This window comes from Falco cherrug, chromosome 2, assembly GCF_023634085.1.
Source record: "Falco cherrug isolate bFalChe1 chromosome 2, bFalChe1.pri, whole genome shotgun sequence".
Classification (NCBI taxonomy): Eukaryota; Metazoa; Chordata; class Aves; order Falconiformes; family Falconidae; genus Falco; species Falco cherrug.
The window spans coordinates 101,437,852-101,459,067 of NC_073698.1; the positions used below are offsets into that span (position 1 = coordinate 101,437,852).

The 21,216-nt window shown below is 37.1% G+C and overlaps 1 protein-coding gene across 3 annotated transcripts in view; it reads right to left on the reverse strand.

Annotated features, from left to right (window-relative positions):
• The window catches only part of BACH1 (BTB domain and CNC homolog 1), a 44,635-nt gene that overhangs the window by 10,264 nt on the left and 13,155 nt on the right, over positions 1 to 21,216 (reverse strand). For 2 of the 3 annotated variants that reach the window (XM_055701440.1, XM_055701437.1), the window contains 4 exons: positions 17,024 to 17,321; positions 12,015 to 13,403; positions 10,057 to 10,263; positions 1,525 to 5,014 (listed from right to left, as the gene is read on the reverse strand). In XM_055701440.1, the coding sequence (XP_055557415.1) occupies positions 4,553 to 5,014; positions 10,057 to 10,263; positions 12,015 to 13,403; positions 17,024 to 17,263 (2,298 nt within the window). In that variant the 5' untranslated portion in view covers positions 17,264 to 17,321 and the 3' untranslated portion in view covers positions 1,525 to 4,552. Of the gene's footprint in view, positions 1 to 1,524; positions 5,015 to 10,056; positions 10,264 to 12,014; positions 13,404 to 17,023; positions 17,322 to 21,216 lie in introns of those variants that run through there. The other variant, XM_055701441.1, reaches the window with a different exon arrangement.

Genomic DNA, 21,216 nt, shown 5'->3' on the forward strand with positions numbered 1-21,216 from the left:
TTTAAAATTGCAAATATCAATTAAAAGGCTTAATGCAGTGTATACAAATTTAAGAGGCCTGGACACCATAATACATGATTAAATAGGCTTTAACAATATTCATATTCATGAAGTCTCTCTTATTCAAACCTCTGCTATAATAGCTCATTTTCCTATCCTTTTTTCTTTTAGTTCTGTCCAAAAATATTCAACCAGTAGCAAGTACCAATATCAAAATCCTCCTTTATACATGCTAGTGAATTGTAGCTTTGTGGTTTTGAGGCTCATTCTTTTGAAGAATAAAAGCAAAAAAACCAAAAACATCATCATGCAAACAACAGAATATCAAACTTGCATCAGGGTCAAGTTTGTCCAGCTTCTATTTCAGTGCTAAAACGGGACAACATTCACTTTGCTCTGTAAAGATCAACTAGTTTATGTTCAAACCTCTGTCAGAAAAGCATTAAAGATATTTGTTCAAAAAAATGCTTCAGTTGAAGTATGCGCTTTTATCTTCCTCACAGCTTTTGGAGAAACTTTGCTATTTCACTTTAAGTAAATCTCACTTAGCTTGGTCATGCTCAGATAAAAATCCACAGCTGACAAAGGGTGCCAGTTATCAGCAGTTCCTTATTTCTTACTTCCTAAAAAAGACCCAGAGGCAGAACTAACTGTACAGTACCGATCCCTGGCATACATACCTTTTAGCTTTCATGCTGTTGTTTCCTGCCGAATATTAAGAGGAGTTTTAACCATGTCACAGACTCTTGTATCAAGATTTTATGTTTCCTCAAAGAGAAACCACACGAACATTCTTGTGCAGGCTAACATCTTGGTTTTTTAAAGTCAAGAAACACACAACACCCTGACTAAATCCAAGTGACTAACAATCCAAAGACAAACTCTCCTGGAGAAAGGATACACAGCTTCTACTGCCTTATCAATTATAAGCAGGAAGTTGAACCTCATAATCATCTTGCTTCCCAGCATTTCCCCCCCCAAAAAAGACTATTTCAACTTTTAAGAAAGGGTCTGCTGGTGGGATTGAGTAACTTCAGACTTGAAAGCATCAAACACACAGGTTACAAAAAACTTTAAATGAAGGGAGACTTCTAATGAAAAGCTTTCAGAGCAAGGTCAAACACAACACTGAAAGGCTAGATCGAGTATTACAGCTTACTGTTAGGAGGTACGGAGGAAGATTACTATAAATGCAGTTTCTTACTATAATTGCAGTTTCTCAAGGGGTAATTTTTCCACAATCCTTCTGATTATTTAACAGGACCCAGCAGATTTTCAGTTACAAACATACTTCTTGAGCAGCTTAGTAAACATACATACCATTACAACTTCCCCTACGGTAAAGCTCAGTTTCACGTGCTGATCTATACTACACACATAAGCATCACCTCCAAGTTTTTTCTAGACCAAAAAACCCTACACTATCCCATTAATCAGCCAGTTACATCTTCCTTCCCTTAAAATAAATAAATAAAGCTCCCCAGAAAAGAAAACCCACTCAAACAGAACAAGACACAAAAAAAGTCAAATAACCTTCCAGGAAATTTATTCCAACTCAGTAATATTTGCTACTGTGTATATTTAAGAAGTTATCAACTATATGGACTACTTTGCTACTGTTTTCAGAAATGTTTTAGTAGTACTACATAAGTGAGTAACAAACACACCAGTAAAGACCTCTGCTGCAAAAGACTTGTACAAAAAAGAAAAGCCTTTGTAGAAAGGATAGTGGTTTTTATTGTAGTCTTAGAAAATACTGAATTATGAAAGATACAAAATCAACTGTTGTAATTATCTGTTTATTTTACAATCTGTATGCCACCATACCCTTATGGCTTTAAGATAGTTTGTCCAAAGTATTTTAAAACATGCTTTAACAAAGTATTTTACAATTTCAAAATTGAGTATTTCTTTACTGAAAAACAAAAACAAACAACGAAACTCCAAAACATTTACCTGAGAATTCTGTTATCATAAAATTGTCATTCATTCTTAATTTTTGCAAGTTGATGATATAGGCTATAGAAGTCAACATGCAACTTGTAGGTCTACTGTATTAAATAAATATTTTAAAAATTATTTAGATGCAGCTGGTTAGGCAAAAATCTACCCTTAATCTTCAAGTTCATCATAGCTTTAAAAACAAGATATGAATTTTATTGTATGTCAATGTCAGCCATGATTTCTGCACTGGAAGCCCTGCACTGTTTGCTGGGTGGAATTCAGACCCTGGCTGACCACCAGACTGCAGCAGTGGAGCACATCTCTTTGGTGGACAGTCCAGCCTCTGAACTTGGTCATCACCGACCTTGTTTTCCAACATCCACAGCCAAGTGTGGCAGGGGTTTGGGCCACTGGCTATGTTTAAGTTCTCAGCCAGTCATTCTCTGCATAGGTGCTCCACCCCTTTATAACAAACATTTAACCCAAGGAATTCCATTTCAGAAGATGTGTACTATTAGGACAATGCTTTAATGTTATTATCAACATCATTTCAGAATATCACCAGCTTTAAAAAGTGATATTATGTATGGACAATAGAGAGGTTTGGGACTTTATGTTTTGTCTTTTGTTGGGTTTTTGTTTGTTTTTTTTTTAACTAAAATGGAGACTTAGGAGCAAAACACTGCCCAGGGTGGCACTTGGGAGGGAGGCAGATTAGTTAACCAGGCATATACAGATGCTGGAGAAAATACATATACAGGATCAACATATATCAATGATAGTCTTTTAAAGGATTTTCAATTCAGTTATCTGAAAATATATGTCCAAAGCAATAGAACTCTCATGGTATCTGCCACATAGTATTTATTTCTGAATTTCAATTACTGCAAGCACTGTGATTTATACAAGCTATGCTCTATTAACATAAAATTTGCCCTTAAAATAATACTACATGATGAAAATCCAAGGGTATCACTAGAGATTTGAATCAACTTTCAATCCCATAGGTGAGGTAGTGTAGTCACTTGTATTATGTGCTGGTTATGAGAAGTAGTTGAAATCTGTCAAATTTTTAAGTTTTGTTTTAAATAAGTGGCTTAGTCTTAATACATTTATTAATGCTGTGTTACCTATGGGGACAGGGAAGAGCTAGCCTTGCCAAGAACAAGTTTTGTCTCACTGCAAGATAAATCTGCAAAGCAGTATTTACAACAGTCCTTTGCTTAGTTGCTGCCTACTGTACATGCACACAAAGACACAAAAAGCTAATATACATTCTGAGGTAGGAAATGAAGAATTCCACTGGCTTGTACAAGATTCTTCATGTTTTGTAAACCAGCAAAACCAAAGTTTTCTGTGGTGAGGTTCAATACTTAGTTCTGGTGTAAGAATAAAATCTCAATAACAAAGCATCATTGGTATACGATATGCATCCACTGCCATGTAAAAATTGAGGAAACAGGGATTTGTTTTAGTGGCTGAATTCCTCCTTCACAAAGTAAATAAAGGAAATCTCTCCAGCTCATTTCCTTATTATACCTTCTATATGTTTACACTTATAGCACAAGCCATTGAAAACATACTACAGATTTAGCCATAAAAGTATCCTGAAGAATAAAATTCTGAAGATTATCTTTACTGGTCCCAGTGATCAAAGAACAAATATATTTGTAAATTTCTTTAGGCAATTAGGCACTGAAGTCAAAGAATCTGGTGCCCGAATACCTTAAAAAAAATAAAGTCTTCCTTAAACTTTCACAATACTTTGATTCCAACTTATCACAAACAGCAGCGAGCTTGAAGGTGCTAGGACAGTAAGTCACAATACAGCAATGACTTTTAGCAAGCATATGGGATGCACAAAGCACACGAATCAAAGAACTGCATCAAACTTCTGCCTTTCCCAGTACGTTGTTATGCCTCCCACAAAATTTAGAGAAGAGAACAGTAAGCTGCAGCACCTCTGCTGTTCCAGTTGTCTTAACTACATGCTGGAGAGCTAAGACAAAGGCATATATTCAACAAAAGCTGGCTCTGGTACAAGGATAGCAACAACAGGAAGCAATGAGCTGTTCCAGAGTACACTTGCCAGAATCTTCTCATACTGTCATGTTATCCTAACCCATCTACAAAATAAACATTTACAGAGCTATATACGATTCTTAAGGTTTGTCTACCAGGAAAAAAGAAATCTTGAAGAGATAAGAATTCCAGGTATATAAGTCATTGTGCATAAACACCTGTTAGGAGGCTTTTCTTGAGATGCAGAGTGGCATTAGGTACTGTAGCATAAGTCAGAGTGAGGACTGCTCTAGATCCGAATTGAAAGCTTCCTTGCAAATAAACATCCGTGCACAGAGTTTATACTTTCCAACAACTTTCTGAACTCTCCTTGGTATTACCACACAGGAAAAAGCTCCTAGGCTGACACAGACAAATTACACTCTAAAACTACACAGAGCAAACCCAAAGCTTGCCAAGTAATATAATGACCATGTAATTGTCAATGTAGTTTCACCTTCTCTTTCACTTAGAAAGTTACTTTACAATAATGCTCAATCTCTTTTAGTTGCAATGTTGAGAGGCTGGCAATAGGAAGAGCATAGATTCACTCATCTGTAGTGCATTTGTCAGTCATTTGCTGACAGAAGTCTGTGATACCACTGCTCTGTCCACACTGTTCCACAAGCGAAGTTTTCTCCAGTGTTCTTACAGAAACCGGGTGCAGTTCTTGTACTTGATCATATGCTGCATCACACACACTTTTCACACACTGGTAACAAGAACTCTGCTCATTTGTAGATGTAACACCTGAAAGGCCATCTGCTAATTCTGTACATGGCGGTATCACAAGCTTGCTATCAGATGGAGGTGTTCGTTCTCTCTCCGGGAATAAAAACGAAAGTGGACAATCTGAAGAAGAATATTTTGCAAGTATTTGTATTTGCTCGTGACTCAAGGCTGCTTCCTTACACACCTGCTGGCAAAGTCCTGTCAGATTCTGCTTTGTCTCACCCAGAGTTGACAAAATGTGGTTTCTTTCCTTCAGCAAGTTTTCCTTCTCATTTTGCTGCAAATAGAAAAATAGCCTTTTAGTCTGTATTTTAATACAAAAAACATGGTTTGTGTTTCTATCAATACTAAAACAAAACTAACACTAATCTGATCTGCTGAAACAGAAGCACTTTGGCAATAAGGCGGCAACACAATCAGATGCCTATCAAAAGGACAATCCTAATCACTCCTGAAGCATCAATGACTCAACTACTTGAAGTGATTTTTCAGACATACAGCTCTTACAAAACTCACGCTGGCAGCCAAGAGAGTAATTTGTAGTTATTAAATAAATTAAACCTAGCTTCGCTTACTATAAATATTCCTCAAACACCAATTCTGCAGGGTAACACATTTAAACCATTACCACTGGGTCAACGAAACATAAGCAGAGCAGTGTTCATAGAGATTTATATTTTAAAAACCAGACATCACATTTTTACTGTTGATACTACTCTGCTAGATGAAAATAAATTCAATTCTCAAGTGCCAAGTCCACTGCAGAACAAACAATGGACTGAAGAGTTTCCAAAGTAAATAGAGAATATAGGAAAGTCAAAGAAAGAAAACATGCTAAAACTGTAAACAAAATATTTTCTCTGGATATGAAGCAATCTGGTGTGTTTCATGGCACTGACTAGAACACTGGAAGTTAAAGAATTTAAAGTAGAGTGACCGAGGAGTAAGATTAGTGATCTGAAGAGACAAAAACAGAGGTACCACTAGGTAGGTAACCTACTATCGGAACAGAATACTGGCTGAATGCTTGCATTTTAATTACACAGATAACATGTTTAAGAGTGGCAGATACCTCTCAGACATGAAATAACACTGTCCTTGCTCTGAAGAGCTTACAATCTAGCTACATAACGCAAAAGGATTTCCCAAACACAGCAGTGAAAGGGATTACAATTCACTAATGAACACCAAGTAGAAAAAAAAGTATCATTCATTAAATTAGCTTTTTTTTTTTTTGCTTCTACTTTAGTGTCAAATTTTTCTGAGACTTCTGATACAACTGGCTGAAGATGAAAGGACATTGATAACAGATCTAGTGATAGAAATAAGCAACATCTGGAATAAAGAAAAAACAAGGAATTGGCAAAGGACCGGAAACAACCAGGACCATAATGAAGCAGTTTAAAGAAAAGAACAAAACAAAAAAAAACCAAACATGCCATGACACACACATTTTTAGTTCCATAATTAATTAAAAGAAGAGGCAAAATTTTGAAGACATACAAAGCTTTAAATAGTTTTTAAGAAAGAAATTTTAATCATAGGGACTGTATGTTAATTCACTCTTAGAAAACTTAATTATTTTCAGTCCTCCTCACACCCTCTTTTGCAGGAGAAACTCATACTGAAACCTCTACAATTTTTTTTTGAAAGAACTGACTAACATTAAGTGGCATTTTGCAAGAGAAGCCGTTGTTGCCAGTCCTTTTTGCCTAAAACTATTAGAAAGAGTGCTTAGCTAATAAACTTCTACTTGTTAGCACGCTGGGAGCAGCTGTTGCCAGATCTCCTAATCTGAAATCACTTTATGTACATTTTGGGTATGCACTCAACTGTGTACTATGGACTGATGAAATTATCTAGACTGCTTTTAACACAAACTTCAACATTCAGAAACAGTTATTCCAGTGTAAATTCCCCACTCCCATCTGAACTTACTAACAGATTAATACACTTAAATATTATTGTTTTATTTTAGCAGCATTATACGACTACAGCAGAGTAATACCAGCTAGTTTTGAAGTCATAATAATGACCAAAGAGAAAGATCTTTTGGTTATCCTAGTAAAGAATCTGTTTAGTTCACACACTTCTTCTCCCTGCTACAGCATATATAAAAAGATCCCAAATACCTTTCTTGGTCACAGCTTATAGTATGTCACTCACTGACACATCCTCCTCCTGAACTACAGAATCTTCAGGAAAGTACTGTTTCTGGAGGACAGCTGTCCTTTACACTGCTCTCCCTTACAAGTATCCTCATTTTAAAGCTTTGAGGTGAGAAAGTACAAGGCACACGAATATACACAGGTCTCTGAAAGCACTGTTTCTGACAAGCCAACACCTCCTTGAGCGGCCTGCATCTATTCTTAGATATGGAACACTGGTGAACAACAAGAATACGTAGGTTCACCTGAAAGATCAACAAGCAAAGACTATGTGGGGGTCAAAAATCATCAGTACAGAGGGTCAAGAGAAATGACCAAACTTCATTCTCCCAGATAACAGTTAGATTCAGCATCAAAGAGAATTTTTCGTCAATACAGGAGAGCTTAATATAAAGACTTTCAATTTTACAGAATCACTTGGGTGAGGAGGTATCTCAGGAGGTCTGTAGTCAGACCTCCTGCTCAAACAAAGTCAGCTCTGAGTAAGATCAGGCTGCTCAGGGCTTTGCTCAGTCACGTCACGAAAACATCCAAGGATAGAGCATACACAACCTCCCTGGTCAGTAACCTGCTCCATTGCCTGCCTTCCCCATTGGAAAAAAAGTGTTTTTTAGTATCCAGTTAAAGCCTCCCATTTTAATTTATGACAATCTCTCTTGTTCACCTGCTGCAAAGTACTACCCTCCAGGAAACTGAAGAGCTTCCACTCTGGATAGCTACATGATCTTGAGGACTTCCCCATAGATATGGGCAGGTGGCTATTAGGTCTTCCCACAGCCATCTCTTCTCCCAGCAGAAGCCCCGTTTCCACTGCCTCTCGCTATAAGAGAAGTACTCCAGGCCTGACCATCCCAAAGGTGGCCTTTACCTAACCTTACTCCAGTTTGCCAATGAACTTCTGGTACTGGGAGGGGTCAAAGCTGGGCAAAACATTCAGTCTTACACGTGCTAAGCATAGGAGTGCAATCCCTGCCCTCAAACCACTGGCCCAGGACACTGACAGCAAGCTGAGCATGGGTCAGCAGTGTGTCCAGGCTGAAAGAAAGGCTATCTGCCCAAACCACCAAGGTCCTTTTCAGCAAAGCTACTCCCCTGTCAGTTTCCAGCCTCTTCACATGCAGGGACTTAAGTCTGTTCCACATAAAGGACTTCCCAATAAACATACCACACATACTGCGCTTTAATCTGAGAGAACAAAAACCTGATAAGCAACAATGAAAAATTAATACAACGCAACATGCCACCCATACTGGAAGTCAGGATGAGTAATTCAGCCAAACAGTATTTCCTAACAGGCTATAACACAGAGAATTATCCACTTGTCAAGATTTTTCAAAGTTACAGCTGCACCATATTATCCTCTTTCAAAGCCACATTACAAGGATACCATGAGAAGATCAAAGACTAACAGGTCTGAGACACATGACTGACCCAGAGAAGCAAGACTGTGGCAGGAGTTATCAGGCATGAAGCAACCTGGATGCACCACATGCCTTTTGCAGATGTCTCTTTTCTTCCACCCACCGGGAAATTATGCCTAGACGGATCTTAAAAGTTTCTGTATTTCACACAACTTACACAAGTTTGATGTTGCATAATAACAGTTGCAGTCAGACATGCTCAACAGCTCCAAACAAGGTCTTTTCAGGAAGTTCTGAAGATATTTAGCTGCACACTTGGAAAAAATAAGCAACTGGAACATGTCTGTGCCTAGAGCACGATTCGTAACTCAGACCTCACCTCACAATTCTCAACACTCCTCGTCTAGATCTTGCACAGCCTTATCTGTCAAACAGCAGACAGTCATGCTGTTCTAGCACAGGTCCACAGAAGAAAGGATATTATACTTTGATTATCAAGCACTTAGTCAACTACAGGTCTAATCTTGCAGATGAACCTCTTCATTCCTGCCCACCCACCCACCCCGCCAAGTGTTGCACAATATTGACAGTTACGTAATGAACAGAAATGACAGTATGACAACAAACGCAGGCAGAAAGTTCTGAACTGTCAGAAATGCAACTTCTCTCTGTAGTCAGTATAACTATTAGTAACACCATCACCTGACTGCGCTCCCTCCTTGAATATCATCTTCATTCAGCACAGTGAATTACTTGCTCTGTCAACTCATCAGGACTGTATGGCACTGCAGGCCTTCCCTCAAAGTTTATCTCCTTTGTTGCAGAAATGCATGTAGTGAACGATGATGGAACACTTCAGGAAACTAAGTTTTTAGGCCCACGGCACTTTGCTCTACTTTTAGTTTCCTTTTCACTCCAAAGTTGTATGGAGAAAGGTGTAACATGACTGCATATGTTCCTAGCTGATGCAGATATCAAATTAATGTACATAAAGTCTAAAATACTCCATAAACCAGAATTAAGAGTACGGTAATCCTAAATCACTGAACTATTTAGTGCACATGGTACAATCAACTACAAAACAGGTCAGAAACAAACGCCAGAAAAAAAGCCACTCAATTTTCTTACTAGGAGAACTTCAGATCATCCACATTTCTCTTAGATTACATATTTGCCTTTTTAAAAGCAGAAATCATATTAACAGATGGTTGCAGAAAAATCTGGTTGCATTAATTCCTCAGCTAGACACAACTGCTAATAAAACAAGCATCTTCCCAAGTTCTGCTGTATCTTCTGCCTTTCTGCAAGTGTCTCATTTCTAAGGCTGAAGCCTCAGGAAACATTTCACCAGTCCATGTTTACATGTTACAAGAACAATATTTACACAACTAACAATTGGACAACTGTAAACTTGATCATGAGCAATACCATGAGCTGAAGAACAAAAGCACAAAGCAAGAAAGGGGAAAGAGGCAGAAAAAGTACAGTGGGATGATGGTTTGGGAATCATTCTGTACAATTAAGCTCAATGCTGATGGTCTTCAGAAACACCATTCCCCCAAAATTATGCTGTGGTGCACTTTTTACTTGAACAGGAACAAGTCCACAGAAGAAAAAACCAGGTACTTTAGAGTAAAGCACAGAAAATCTACATGACTCCCTGACAGCAAGTTTTCCAAGCTTGAGTAGAAAAAGTAGTAAGCCACCTCACTCTCAAACTACTGCCAAATATCCAGTCAAGATGTTTAGAGAAATACTCAAGTCAACAGTAATGAATACTTAATACATACCAGTTTTTCAATTTCAGATTCAAGATTCTGTATGCAGTCAAGTTTTCTCTTCCGACATCGCTGTGCTGCAATTCTATTTTTACTTCGTCTTCGGATATCATGAATACAGTCCAATTGTTCAGGAGTCAATTTATGCATTTTCAGAAATGACTGGAAGTCATTTCTGGAAAGTGAGATAATTCTCTGTGCATTAAATGGCAGTTTAACCTAGAATGTAAGACACAGTTGTAAATCAAATGTGAAACTGATATACACAAACACCAACAGGCTAATTAAAAGTTTTCATCTTAAGCATTCTTAACCACACAACCCATCTTCTTTCCTAACTCTGAGACAAGAGCAAGCTCATGTAGCCATCAGGTGAGCTGGATGAAACCCAGAGGTTTCAACTAGATGAGTTCAAGCACAGGTGAAATAACTGAGTACTTTGCACATTTACACTAGATCCTCAAAAGCCTATTTAGAGTAGGATGAAATCTATCCATGCATGCAGCAAATAATTAGGTGACAGGCTCTAGGAAAATAAGTTATGGTTCGGTCATGCACAAAACAGATGTCAACAACCACTTATACAGTCTAAAGTTTCCCTTAAGCTGCTATTAAGACTGCATCCTGCATCCATTTTTATACCTATAGTTTTCTGCAGAAGTTCATCAGAAACAGGCATATACTTAAAATACAGAAGTTACAGTATTGTGTTGTAATTCTTAATGCTGGAGAACTGAGAGAACCACACTTGCTGCTGTGTGCACACCTGAGATTCAGAAGCAGGGGCTTCTGAAACATATATAGATCATGAAGTCCTGATTAATACTGAAAAACATCTTTACCTTTACTAAAATAATTGCCAGATTTTATGAAGTATCCAACTAAAGACACTTTACATCCTTACATTTGAGTATATTAAAGAGCAGAATATGTTAGCTGGCTGTGGTCAAAGATCTGAATTTACTTTAACAAGCAGAGAAACCCTTTTTGTGTTTGGCTACCACTAGTGACAACAGGCAGAAAAAAAGAAAAAAAAGAAAAAGGATAGAGTATTGCCCTCAGCAATGATGCCATCTACTTCTCCATAATATAAAGATGAGGAATATATTTAACCAATTCTGGACTTTTGTTTGGCCTGCTAACTTTCTATATTGATGGTAGCTTCCACTCACTTTAAGTCTTAGTAAAGCCTTGCACCTTGAAAAGAAAAAAACCCCAGTGCTTTAAAAACAACTGAGTTTTCATGACATTAAATGATCCATCATACAGAGTCATACTGCAATTCCACAATTCTAAGAACTGTGACAGAAATCATTCTAGGCATACAGTAAAATGTTTTGGTATTGGACTACTTACATATGGCATCTGCCTAAAACACTGCCAAAGCAGTGACATAAAGAAGTGCCAAATAATTTCAGCAGTTGGAGTAACAAATGTATGTTTCAGAGAAGGTGATACTATTAAAGCAGTCTTAAATACACAGCTACTGAAGCCAGCTTGAAAACTTAATTTTCATTTCACAGAAAATCTGAAGTATAACTTCTCCCACCTTTTCTCCACAACTCAGAATACAACCAAGAAAACTTAAGTTTCTATAAAACAAAGGTTCCAAGAAGTTTGTTTTCCTAAGTTTAATTGAAGTAAACAAAAAACACATCTAAAAACAGAACGTCCATGCCTCAGTGTAACGCTCACAACTTCTGATAAAAGTTTTTCCAGAAAACTATCTGAAGAGATCTAATACCCAAGAATCTACCACTTCAGTATCCTTGGGCGGGGGGGAATGTTTCCCTGAATTAACAGTGATCATCCATATAAACCTCTGAATGGTTCAAGTTTCATTTTCCAGATTTTTTAAACAACCAACCTCAATCACCACCACTACCACCCTGGCCCCGAGAATCAGAATTAGGTTTTTCAATAGGGCCTTAAGAGACAGGGAAGCAAAGGATACACCAGGGTTTTCTTACCTCACATTCTTGTTCTCTTGCTGAACAGGACTCACTGTCTCCCTCAGTGTCTGTTTCCGAATCCTCTCCCAAACTTATCACATAATTATAGGGACACGGTTCTTGTTGCTGTCCCTGCATGTAATCTCCGCTGCTTATTTCGGAGCTGTTGGAGCATCCTTCAGTATTAAGGTTGCTTATAAAAGGGCAGTTGACAGAATTCAATGTTGTAAAAGTTCGTTGAGAGCAAGGTTCAGGGCTTTCACTGATCCTGATACCCAGCCATGGACACTCTGATTTTTTCCCAGAATATACGGGCTCAAAACATTCTTTTGGAGCTGCAGGTGGTAAATGTATTTGACAGGTTTCGGTGCTGTAAATATCACTCCAGAACCCTTTTGCTAGATGTTCTGCTACCTCCCTCTCCACACTGCTTCGATCACCAGCTGGTGTAACATTAGCTGCTTCCTTAGTGCACAAATCAACCTTTGAAGGCATGTCATCTTGACTTTCAATTTTGTCATTCCCAAGCGCAGTACCCGATACAGTTTTTTCAGCTAAGACTGTGTTGTTTTGCATACTACTGAAATTCAAGTTACCATATTGCTCACAAGTATGTAAAAAAGACACAGAATTGAGTCCATGAGGTGCAGGAGAATTTTGGGGGAAAGCAGCAAGATCCATTTTCTCCATAGGACACGACACGTTCCGAGTCACAGAATCTCTCTTAGACTCTTCCTTTTTCTCGGTGCCTTCCTCCCCTTGTTCCATTTTTACCTGAGCCTCTTCACATTTTGAGACCAGCTGCATAGGTACACACTCCTGAGCTTTTTGTATGCCATCATTATCAAATATTTCCTTCTCAAGAAAAGTTGCAATTGGTGGCACCTGAATGTCTTTAATACTGGAATTGGACTCCGAAGTATGAACTTTGTCATTTCCAAAAGCTTTCTGGAATTTCCTATACTTTGGGCATTGAGAAGATAAGCTGGGAACACTACCCCTTTCTAAATGTACAGGATCGCATGTTTGATTGGCATTATCTTGGAGAGCGGGCGATGATTTAGCATTTTCTTCATCTTTACAGAGCTTTGTGTCAGGAGTTTGGATATATTCCTTTTCTAGTTCTTCTGCTTCATCATCTATTTCCAGGTCTCCGTCATCCACATTGCCTGTTTTAGGGTTCGTTTTCTGACAACGCTGTGTACAACACTTCTTCCTAGGACATTCCTGCTGATCCAGTTTAAAGTCCAAAAATTTGAATTTGAGAAACTGAAAGCAAGACTCTTCAATGTTGTGTACACCCAAAAATTCAGCACATTTGCAGACTTCAGACACATTGTCTTTATTTAAAATAAGTTTAGCTGTGTATGCAAACTGAAGCAAAGGACTAAATCCTTTAAGTGTTACCTATTTAAAAAAACAGAAAGAAAATATTAGTGCAGCCAATATGGGTTTAAATAGAGAAAAAACACAGAACCCAAACCTACCTGTGAGAAAACCATGCCAGCAGGACAGAGTACAAGACAAAAGCAACAGATTTGTTCCATAGAAAACCTGACCATGCTCATTTTGAAACAAATCTTTAATACAATTTTATCCTGTACATTTTGTGGCAATTATCTTCTTCCCTGTGATCAATCACTTAATAAAATGTTCCAACAATACAGTACCAACAAGTGAAAAATAGTGCTGTACAATGAAAACCAGTAACTGGATTCCAAATTTACAATGATATCTTTCAAACCCAAGTTGTACATTAATTACTCTAGAATAAGACCAAAACGCTATTGGTATTTAATTGTGCCTTTAAAAAGCATTTACTGTTATTTGCTCAGACTTATGCATTATTGATATAAAATAGTTTGGAAAAAAAAAGGAGTTTGACCACACATGATTATTCATTACTATAGCCACCTACTCCTTTTTTCCTCCCACAGATGAGAAGTACTCTACTCAAAAACTGTACACCAAAACTAGTTATTCTCAGTTTAAAGCCTCTTGGGAGTAGGTAGTTTAATTGAACATTTCCAGCCACAGAACAGCTGCTTAACAGGGAATCTAGAGATAAAAACTATATCATCACAAACTGAACACAATTATCTTTCTGTCTGATTCCTTAGTGTTTTCATGCATGGAAGCTGTATACAGATCACTATATTACAAATTATTTCCTTTAGCCTTTCTCTGCAAGTGAAGGCTAAAGCAGTATGTCCTTTATAATTAACTATACATGCAATTTAATTTAGGAATCAGTTGAAGTTTGGGGTTGTTTTCTGTTTGCTTTTTGTTGGGTTTTTTTAGTGGTTGTTTAGTGGTTGTTTTTAAAGAACACAACCACCACATGAAAGGAAGTTGAAGAGATCTGCAGAGACAGTTCAGCAAAGCTGTCTGTAAAAACTTATTACCTATCTAAAGAATTCTTAAAATAGCATTTGAAATATACTTTGGAGAGAAGACTACTGATTATACCACCACATTAATTCACCCTTAGTAATGTGGGGAGGGGAGTGTAAAAGACAGTTTATCCATAAGCTTGCAAGAAGCCTTCAAACCTAGTATAGTCAATAAATCATCAAAGTGGGTGTACAAACAAGTGACATTCATACATGAAAATAGAACACACATCAGTATTTCAAAATTGTATGTTCTTTCTGTACAAGTTAGAAACTTAGGGCTAAAAACTGGAAAGATCAAGAAGGGAAAAAAACACTGTACTCCTTTCACTTTCTCTTACACATTTCTAGCTGGCTATCCTCAAACAAAGCAGAATGCTAGAAAGGCTCTTGGTCTGACTGACCTAGAAAAGCAAATCCTGAAGTAGTCATTTATTTAATTTGTATTTGGGCTGAAAGTCTGAGTTAAAAACATTGGTAGAAAAACACCACAGTAACTACACCAAGACATTAATACTTAGTCTTTACAATATAATACATATGTAGCTCTTTAATTCCAAAAATATTTTGGTATGTCAGACTGTGGACTGGTATCTTTCACTTTAAAAATTCAAATACTCTGAATGATTAAAAAGATTAATTTTTTTTAATTGCTTGTCAAACCATGTGATCAGTGTTTGCCTCTCAAATATACAGCTTCATAAACTGACTCATTTTGAACTATTTACCAGTTGCCAAAATCAAGTTGCTGGGTCTTAAAACGATTTTACCAAGTGATTAGACCAAACGATTAAAAGATTTACTGTTAGTATTTTAATTTTTTTTACTGCTTCAGTAGATTCAGTTCTTACAACAGTAATACTAAATTATATTAAGAGTCTTCTTAAGTCTACATTGTAGCAATTATTAGGATTATTAGATTCCTCCATTTTCTTTACAAACTCTGGTCCCTTCTAACTCAGGCTTATTTCATGGATTCAGTGGTTGGGAACACTGTTGCTTTGTACCAGAGACTGGTTTTCCCCTCTCCAGCTCCGACATACATTACTTATTCTTCCCCCTCTCCGAATTTTACATACATTCCTGTTCTTCCAATATCCTACTTTTTCCCCATTATCCCAAAGCAAAATTCTCTCTTCAATATCAGAAGTTTTACAGCCCACTCATTCCCCTCTTTTACTCCAAATCATGCCTTTGTGTCCCCCAGCATCCTACTTCCCTTCCACATCAGCTCCCATCATTATTTTTCTTTTAATCTGAGAGATGTTCAGACTATCAACACATTAAGCCATTAGGGAAAAAAGTATAAGAAGAAACGAACACACAGAGACACAGCAAGAAGCTTGAGTAAAGGTGACATACTGGTATTACACTATAATGTAATTTTGTAACAAATTCATTGATCAATAATGAATCACAAAGACTACTGAAGCTCTTTAAAGAGACCGCTCAATGCCTTTCAGTTTCCTATAGCTTATCAGAAAGACTCTGGTAAGAGAAATTCCTTGTGCTTACCTCAGTATGTTACAAAGCCAGCAAGGTAGCTACTTTACTGAAGTAAGTAATCTCTGCGTTAAAACTCAACACTGTCTCATAAATAAACAAGTCTATAATGTCGTCTCCAATGGCACTAATATTTATTAATGCACACGTTTCCTCCAACTTTAATGTTTCTAGTTGCCAACAGCTTTATGTTATTCCCCATCCCAAAAATTAGTTACCATAAACTACCTCCCAGATAGCCATTGATTATTTAACAGCTAACTGTGAAGATTACACCTACCATGGGTGCAATCAGAGCACTTGGAGGCTCTTCACTCTTCAGCTACAAGCACAGCATTTTGCATAAAAATCCAGTCACTTGCTTGCCTCATGCCTCTTATAATACTAGCTGGAATCTTTACAAGTCTTTGATACTTCAGATATGTAACAATAAATTTTCTTTCCTACAGATGTCAGGTTCTGGCTCACTCCCTTTAAATTAATCTGATTTAAGAATACGTATTATATGAGTAAAAAGAAAAGCATGTAATTGCAATAAATTTTTTCAGTCTTAAAAGTAATGAAACAGTAGGAAAAACAAGCTGCAAAGGATCAGTATGTAAAAAGGATGGAGAAATCAGCAGAATAAAATTGTTAAGAGCAATAAGCAGCAAGCAAGGAATATAAGCACAGCTGTATTACTCAAACATATAAAACCAAATCTTAACAATACCGATTTAAGGGTATTACCATTTTAACCTTTAATTTGTTTATTACTCAAGAAGTATTCCCTTTTCATATAGGAGGACTAGTTCTGCAATATCTCTTTAACATTTAAGGCCTGTTTTTTTGACGGACTTATATGCTCTGAAACATGCACAATTTTAAAAGTAGTATGTACTTAACTGAAAAGATCTCCCCTGTACATTCCCTAAGACAGCATTCACGTATCTTCAGTCTGTAACATGCCCTCTGATCTGTTCAGCCTTTACCTCAACCAACAGCAGCTTTACAGCTTCAAAATTCCTACTCTTCAGTTCTTAAATCCCTTACGTTAACTTCTCAGTTAAGCACCAGCCTGCTGTAAACTAGAACTGGACAAAATGGATTAGAAGCACTGGCAGGTAAAATACAGAAGGGAGTGACACTCACCTCTTCAGGTAAAGTGATGATAAGATCAGCATCCACCTGGCCCACAATTCTTGCAAGGAAGTAACTGCTGCAAGCTGCAAGCACAGCTTTGTGAGCTCGAAATCGCTGATCTTCCACTAAAATAGTAACATCACAAAGAATATCTTGCTTTCTCTGATCATCAAGGCTGAGAAGTACATTGGTACTGTGTACTGAAGATTCATATGCAAAAACCACACTATTCTTCTCACTTAGAGACATTCTGTATCACAAATGGTAGTGTAAGTCTCAGTGGAAAGCATGCTTCTGTTCTTCAAATCTAGAGGAAAAAAAAACCCCAAATTAATTGTACACATTAGTCATATCCCAAAAAGAACCTACTGACACTAAAACACAGGCAGCCAACTTTTAAACATGTATTGCCTGTTCCAATTCTTTTTAGGACTAATACTCAGTATATCATACCTGTTAATATATAAATACATACTCATGGACATTTAAAGTACACAAACCTTAATAAGTACATCTTAAAGTACTGCTTTGGTAGTCTCAGATCAAAAAAGGGAACAGTTTTTCATGTGACTTCAGTGATAAAGAACAGATTTTTCCTCAGCAAGCGATTGAGTCATAACTTTACCACTATCCTAAAGATTTATTTAAGCTTTCATTTTAGTTATCAGTGTATTCTGACTCCAACACTGAAAACGTAAAGAGAAAAAAAACATGTATTAAGTCAAAACACACCAAAATACTCCGTGACTTCCATTTACAGATTCACCCAGTACAAACTAAAATATTTGTGTTCTACATTCTTTCAAAAGTAGTTTGGTAAACTCATCAGGCATCGGTAAAACACTCATTCTCTCTAGCACGTTGGTGTTTAGGTTTTAAAGCAGATTTGTTCTCCTATTTTCCACCTGCCTTAATTCCCTAAATGCAGCCTTTTTTTCCCCCGCTCCTGCTCATGACTATTTGATTTGTCATGCTTGTTAGAAGTTTGCTTTCCTAATGGATCATTATGACTCAGATCACCTGGCAATGGAATCCCTATTATAACAGAGCATCGAAGTTCTGAAATAACAGCCTTTATTGCATAACAAACAATAGTAAGAGTTATATGATATTTAAAACCTTGAAATAAGCTTACATATAAAACAGTCCTGAAGCTGCTCCTCACTTCCGTAGTATTTGGGGGCGGGGGGGAGAAAGGGAAAAAAAAAAGCATTGAAGAGAAGTCAGCCCTCCTACAGAGTACAAAGTTCAACAGCATTTCCAAGTCTGATCTTTAGACTGTATTTCTAAATTCCTGTCTTCTTTGGATCAAGCCTTTCTTCCAGTTTAAAGAAAAAAAGAAAGAAAAAGAAAAAAGCCTAATAAGAAGTGTGCTTGTATCTAAAGCTCGATCAAGAAACCTCATAATCACATTTGGAACTGTCCTGCAAAGAAAACGTGGTGTTACTACAGCAAGTGTTACCTTAGCAAACCAAGCATTCAGATTACAATGGACTATTCTACCCAGGAGTTACTGTAACTGAGCACAGTTGCTGAGACTCACTTCAGCTGAGACAGGACTACCCGATCATTACATTGCTCAACAGAGGTTGTTATGATATGTCAGCTCCCAACAACAATAAAACTGTAGCCAATGCAAATCCCCAGTTTTTAAATATGGGAAACTTTCACAACATGGGGAGGGGGAGGAGGGCACGGCCATTTTTAAAGGCAGTGGGGAAAGCCAACCGCTCTGCCAGCTGTACTCCTGGTTACTCATTACTCAAGTTTTTTTTCATGGCATACAGGTGTTTTCAGTGATGTTCTGCACAGAAAGAGAGAAGAGAGATCCACATTTCCAGTGTCAGTAGTAGCACAGGACCAGCCTGGACTCTGGTGAAGTGCAGAGCATGAGCATTACCTGCCCTTCCCACTCCCTCATGGAACTCTGTACACTCAACTTCAGTCAACTCTACCAACAGAATGTATAGATCATACCTTGGCAAAGATAAACTAAGTCTGTTTTGGAGTATTTCTTAAATATACAATATCGGGGTTTTGTTTCTAAAATGAAAGTTCTGAGGATAAAAAAAAAGTTGCAGAAACTAGTTCTCCCCACTAATAGCTATACCACATGTTGTTAACCCTAAAGGGCTTATTTTTGGAAGCAAAAGAAACAGCTTAAATGTTTTCATATACCTAATGACAAGACTACAGAGATTTGTTTACTTAGGAAATATTTAATTTCCAATCAGCTTAAATGGGAATTATTCAATAATTCCCTGTGAAACAGTTACTTATTAAATTCTACTCTTATAATAACTTATGAAAAGCAAGCAGCGCAATATAAACAAATCACGTATTCCTAATTTGTTTGCTCTATATCCTTAACTTATCATATGCCTGAGGTATTACAACACATACAGTTTAACAAAGTATGACTCCATATTTGTTACTGCAAGGTTTTTTTTAAAAAAAATAATCAAAAGGGAATAGAGGACAAAATGGAAGACTAAAGCCAGGGTGGTGGGGAGCACAGGGAAATACTCAAGATAAGGACATATTTTAGGGCGAACACCTAGGAAGGAGACTAGTTACAGAGAGACCTCCGAAGGTTCTTTCTTCTTCTGAAGTGCCAAGTCCTCCCAACCCTCAGATAGACAGCCCATGTATGATATATGCTGCTCTTGAGTCTTCCCTTATAAAATAATCAGTTCCAATAATATCCACTTCAGCTCAATACACTTTCATAGCGTGGAAGGCTAGAAGGAACAGTAGCTTGTTTATATATAGACAGATACACAGAGGACAGTCAATCCTCCTTTTCACTTGATGACCACAAGGCACACAACATGCTTTCAAAGTAGTATGCAACCTACTTGAAGCATCAATAGTGAGCTTCCAATGTTGTTACTGCCAAAAAAAAAAAAAAAAAATCAAGTTTCAACACTGAAACACTACCTTCTGTTTCTCAAGACGTGAAAATAAATATTTAATTTAAGTATAACTCAATTTAGCACTTTACTCTGACAGAATGTTGTACTTCCCAATGTTGAAGACTTCATCAGCCAAACTGTATCCCCACTATATTTAAACAGGATGCAAGGTTTTTTTGAAGTATCTAAAATATAAAATGCAGCAGTGTATTAAGCATTTCAAAATTTAAAAGAACCTTTAAAAATACAAACAAAAAACTCACCACATTCAAACACTAAATTCCTCTCAGTCTTCTTTATAAAATCTAACTGTAAAACTAACCACATACACAACACAGAAATCAAATGGAAAAGAACCAGAAGACTGAAAAAGCTGGTGAAAACAAAAAGCATCAAACAGGAAAGGGAAAATGTAACCACTGTAAAAAGCTGTAACACTGTAGAGAAGTACTAACAGAGGTCAAACTTGTGAATGTCTTAATTCTGTTCTCCAGTTGTGCAATAAAGGCATGGTAACACATTTATCATATTTGTCATGACAGCCAACTAGATTTTCTAGTGGCATATGAGTACAAAATACACTTGTCCATAAGTAGATTTGTTATATACATATCCACAGCAATAACACTTTCTGTTGTACCAAAAATGAAAAGTACATCTCTCTTGTAAACTGTTTAATTTTTCTTCAACTGTTCTCCTGGAGCACTCAAACTCTTAAAATTAGTTTCACTTATGGATGGACAGAGAGGGTGACAAGGTGTGGAGAAAACAATTCACTGGCACTTTTTAAAGCCGATTTTTAACTCACAAGCTCATGCTGCAACTGTCCTACAAGGACAGGCCCTTCTAGGCTTTCTTCCTCCCAGTACAGGTATCCATTTTATGTAATTATGTAGTCTCTGTATTTTAATTTGCTACAAATATCACCAGATTAATTTCCGCTCCCCCCCAACAATTCAAATGAAAGGAGCAACATGTTACCTAAAAGAAGGCAAACTGATACTACAAACAACAATAACACAAATTATTTCCTTGGAAGCCAGACTAAAACTCCTATTCTACCATGCTATTTTTGTTCTCAAATTAACACCTAAATAAAGAAAACTAAAAGCAGGTACAGATAACTTGTAAAAGTATTTCAAAAGTCAGCAGATGACTGTATATTTAAATCACTGTTTGCTTAGTCAGTGCCAGTGAACAACCACATGACTGAATGCAAAAGACTCAAAGAAACAAAAACATCCAAGAACATTCTTTAAAGATATTTGATACAGCAGTTACCATCAA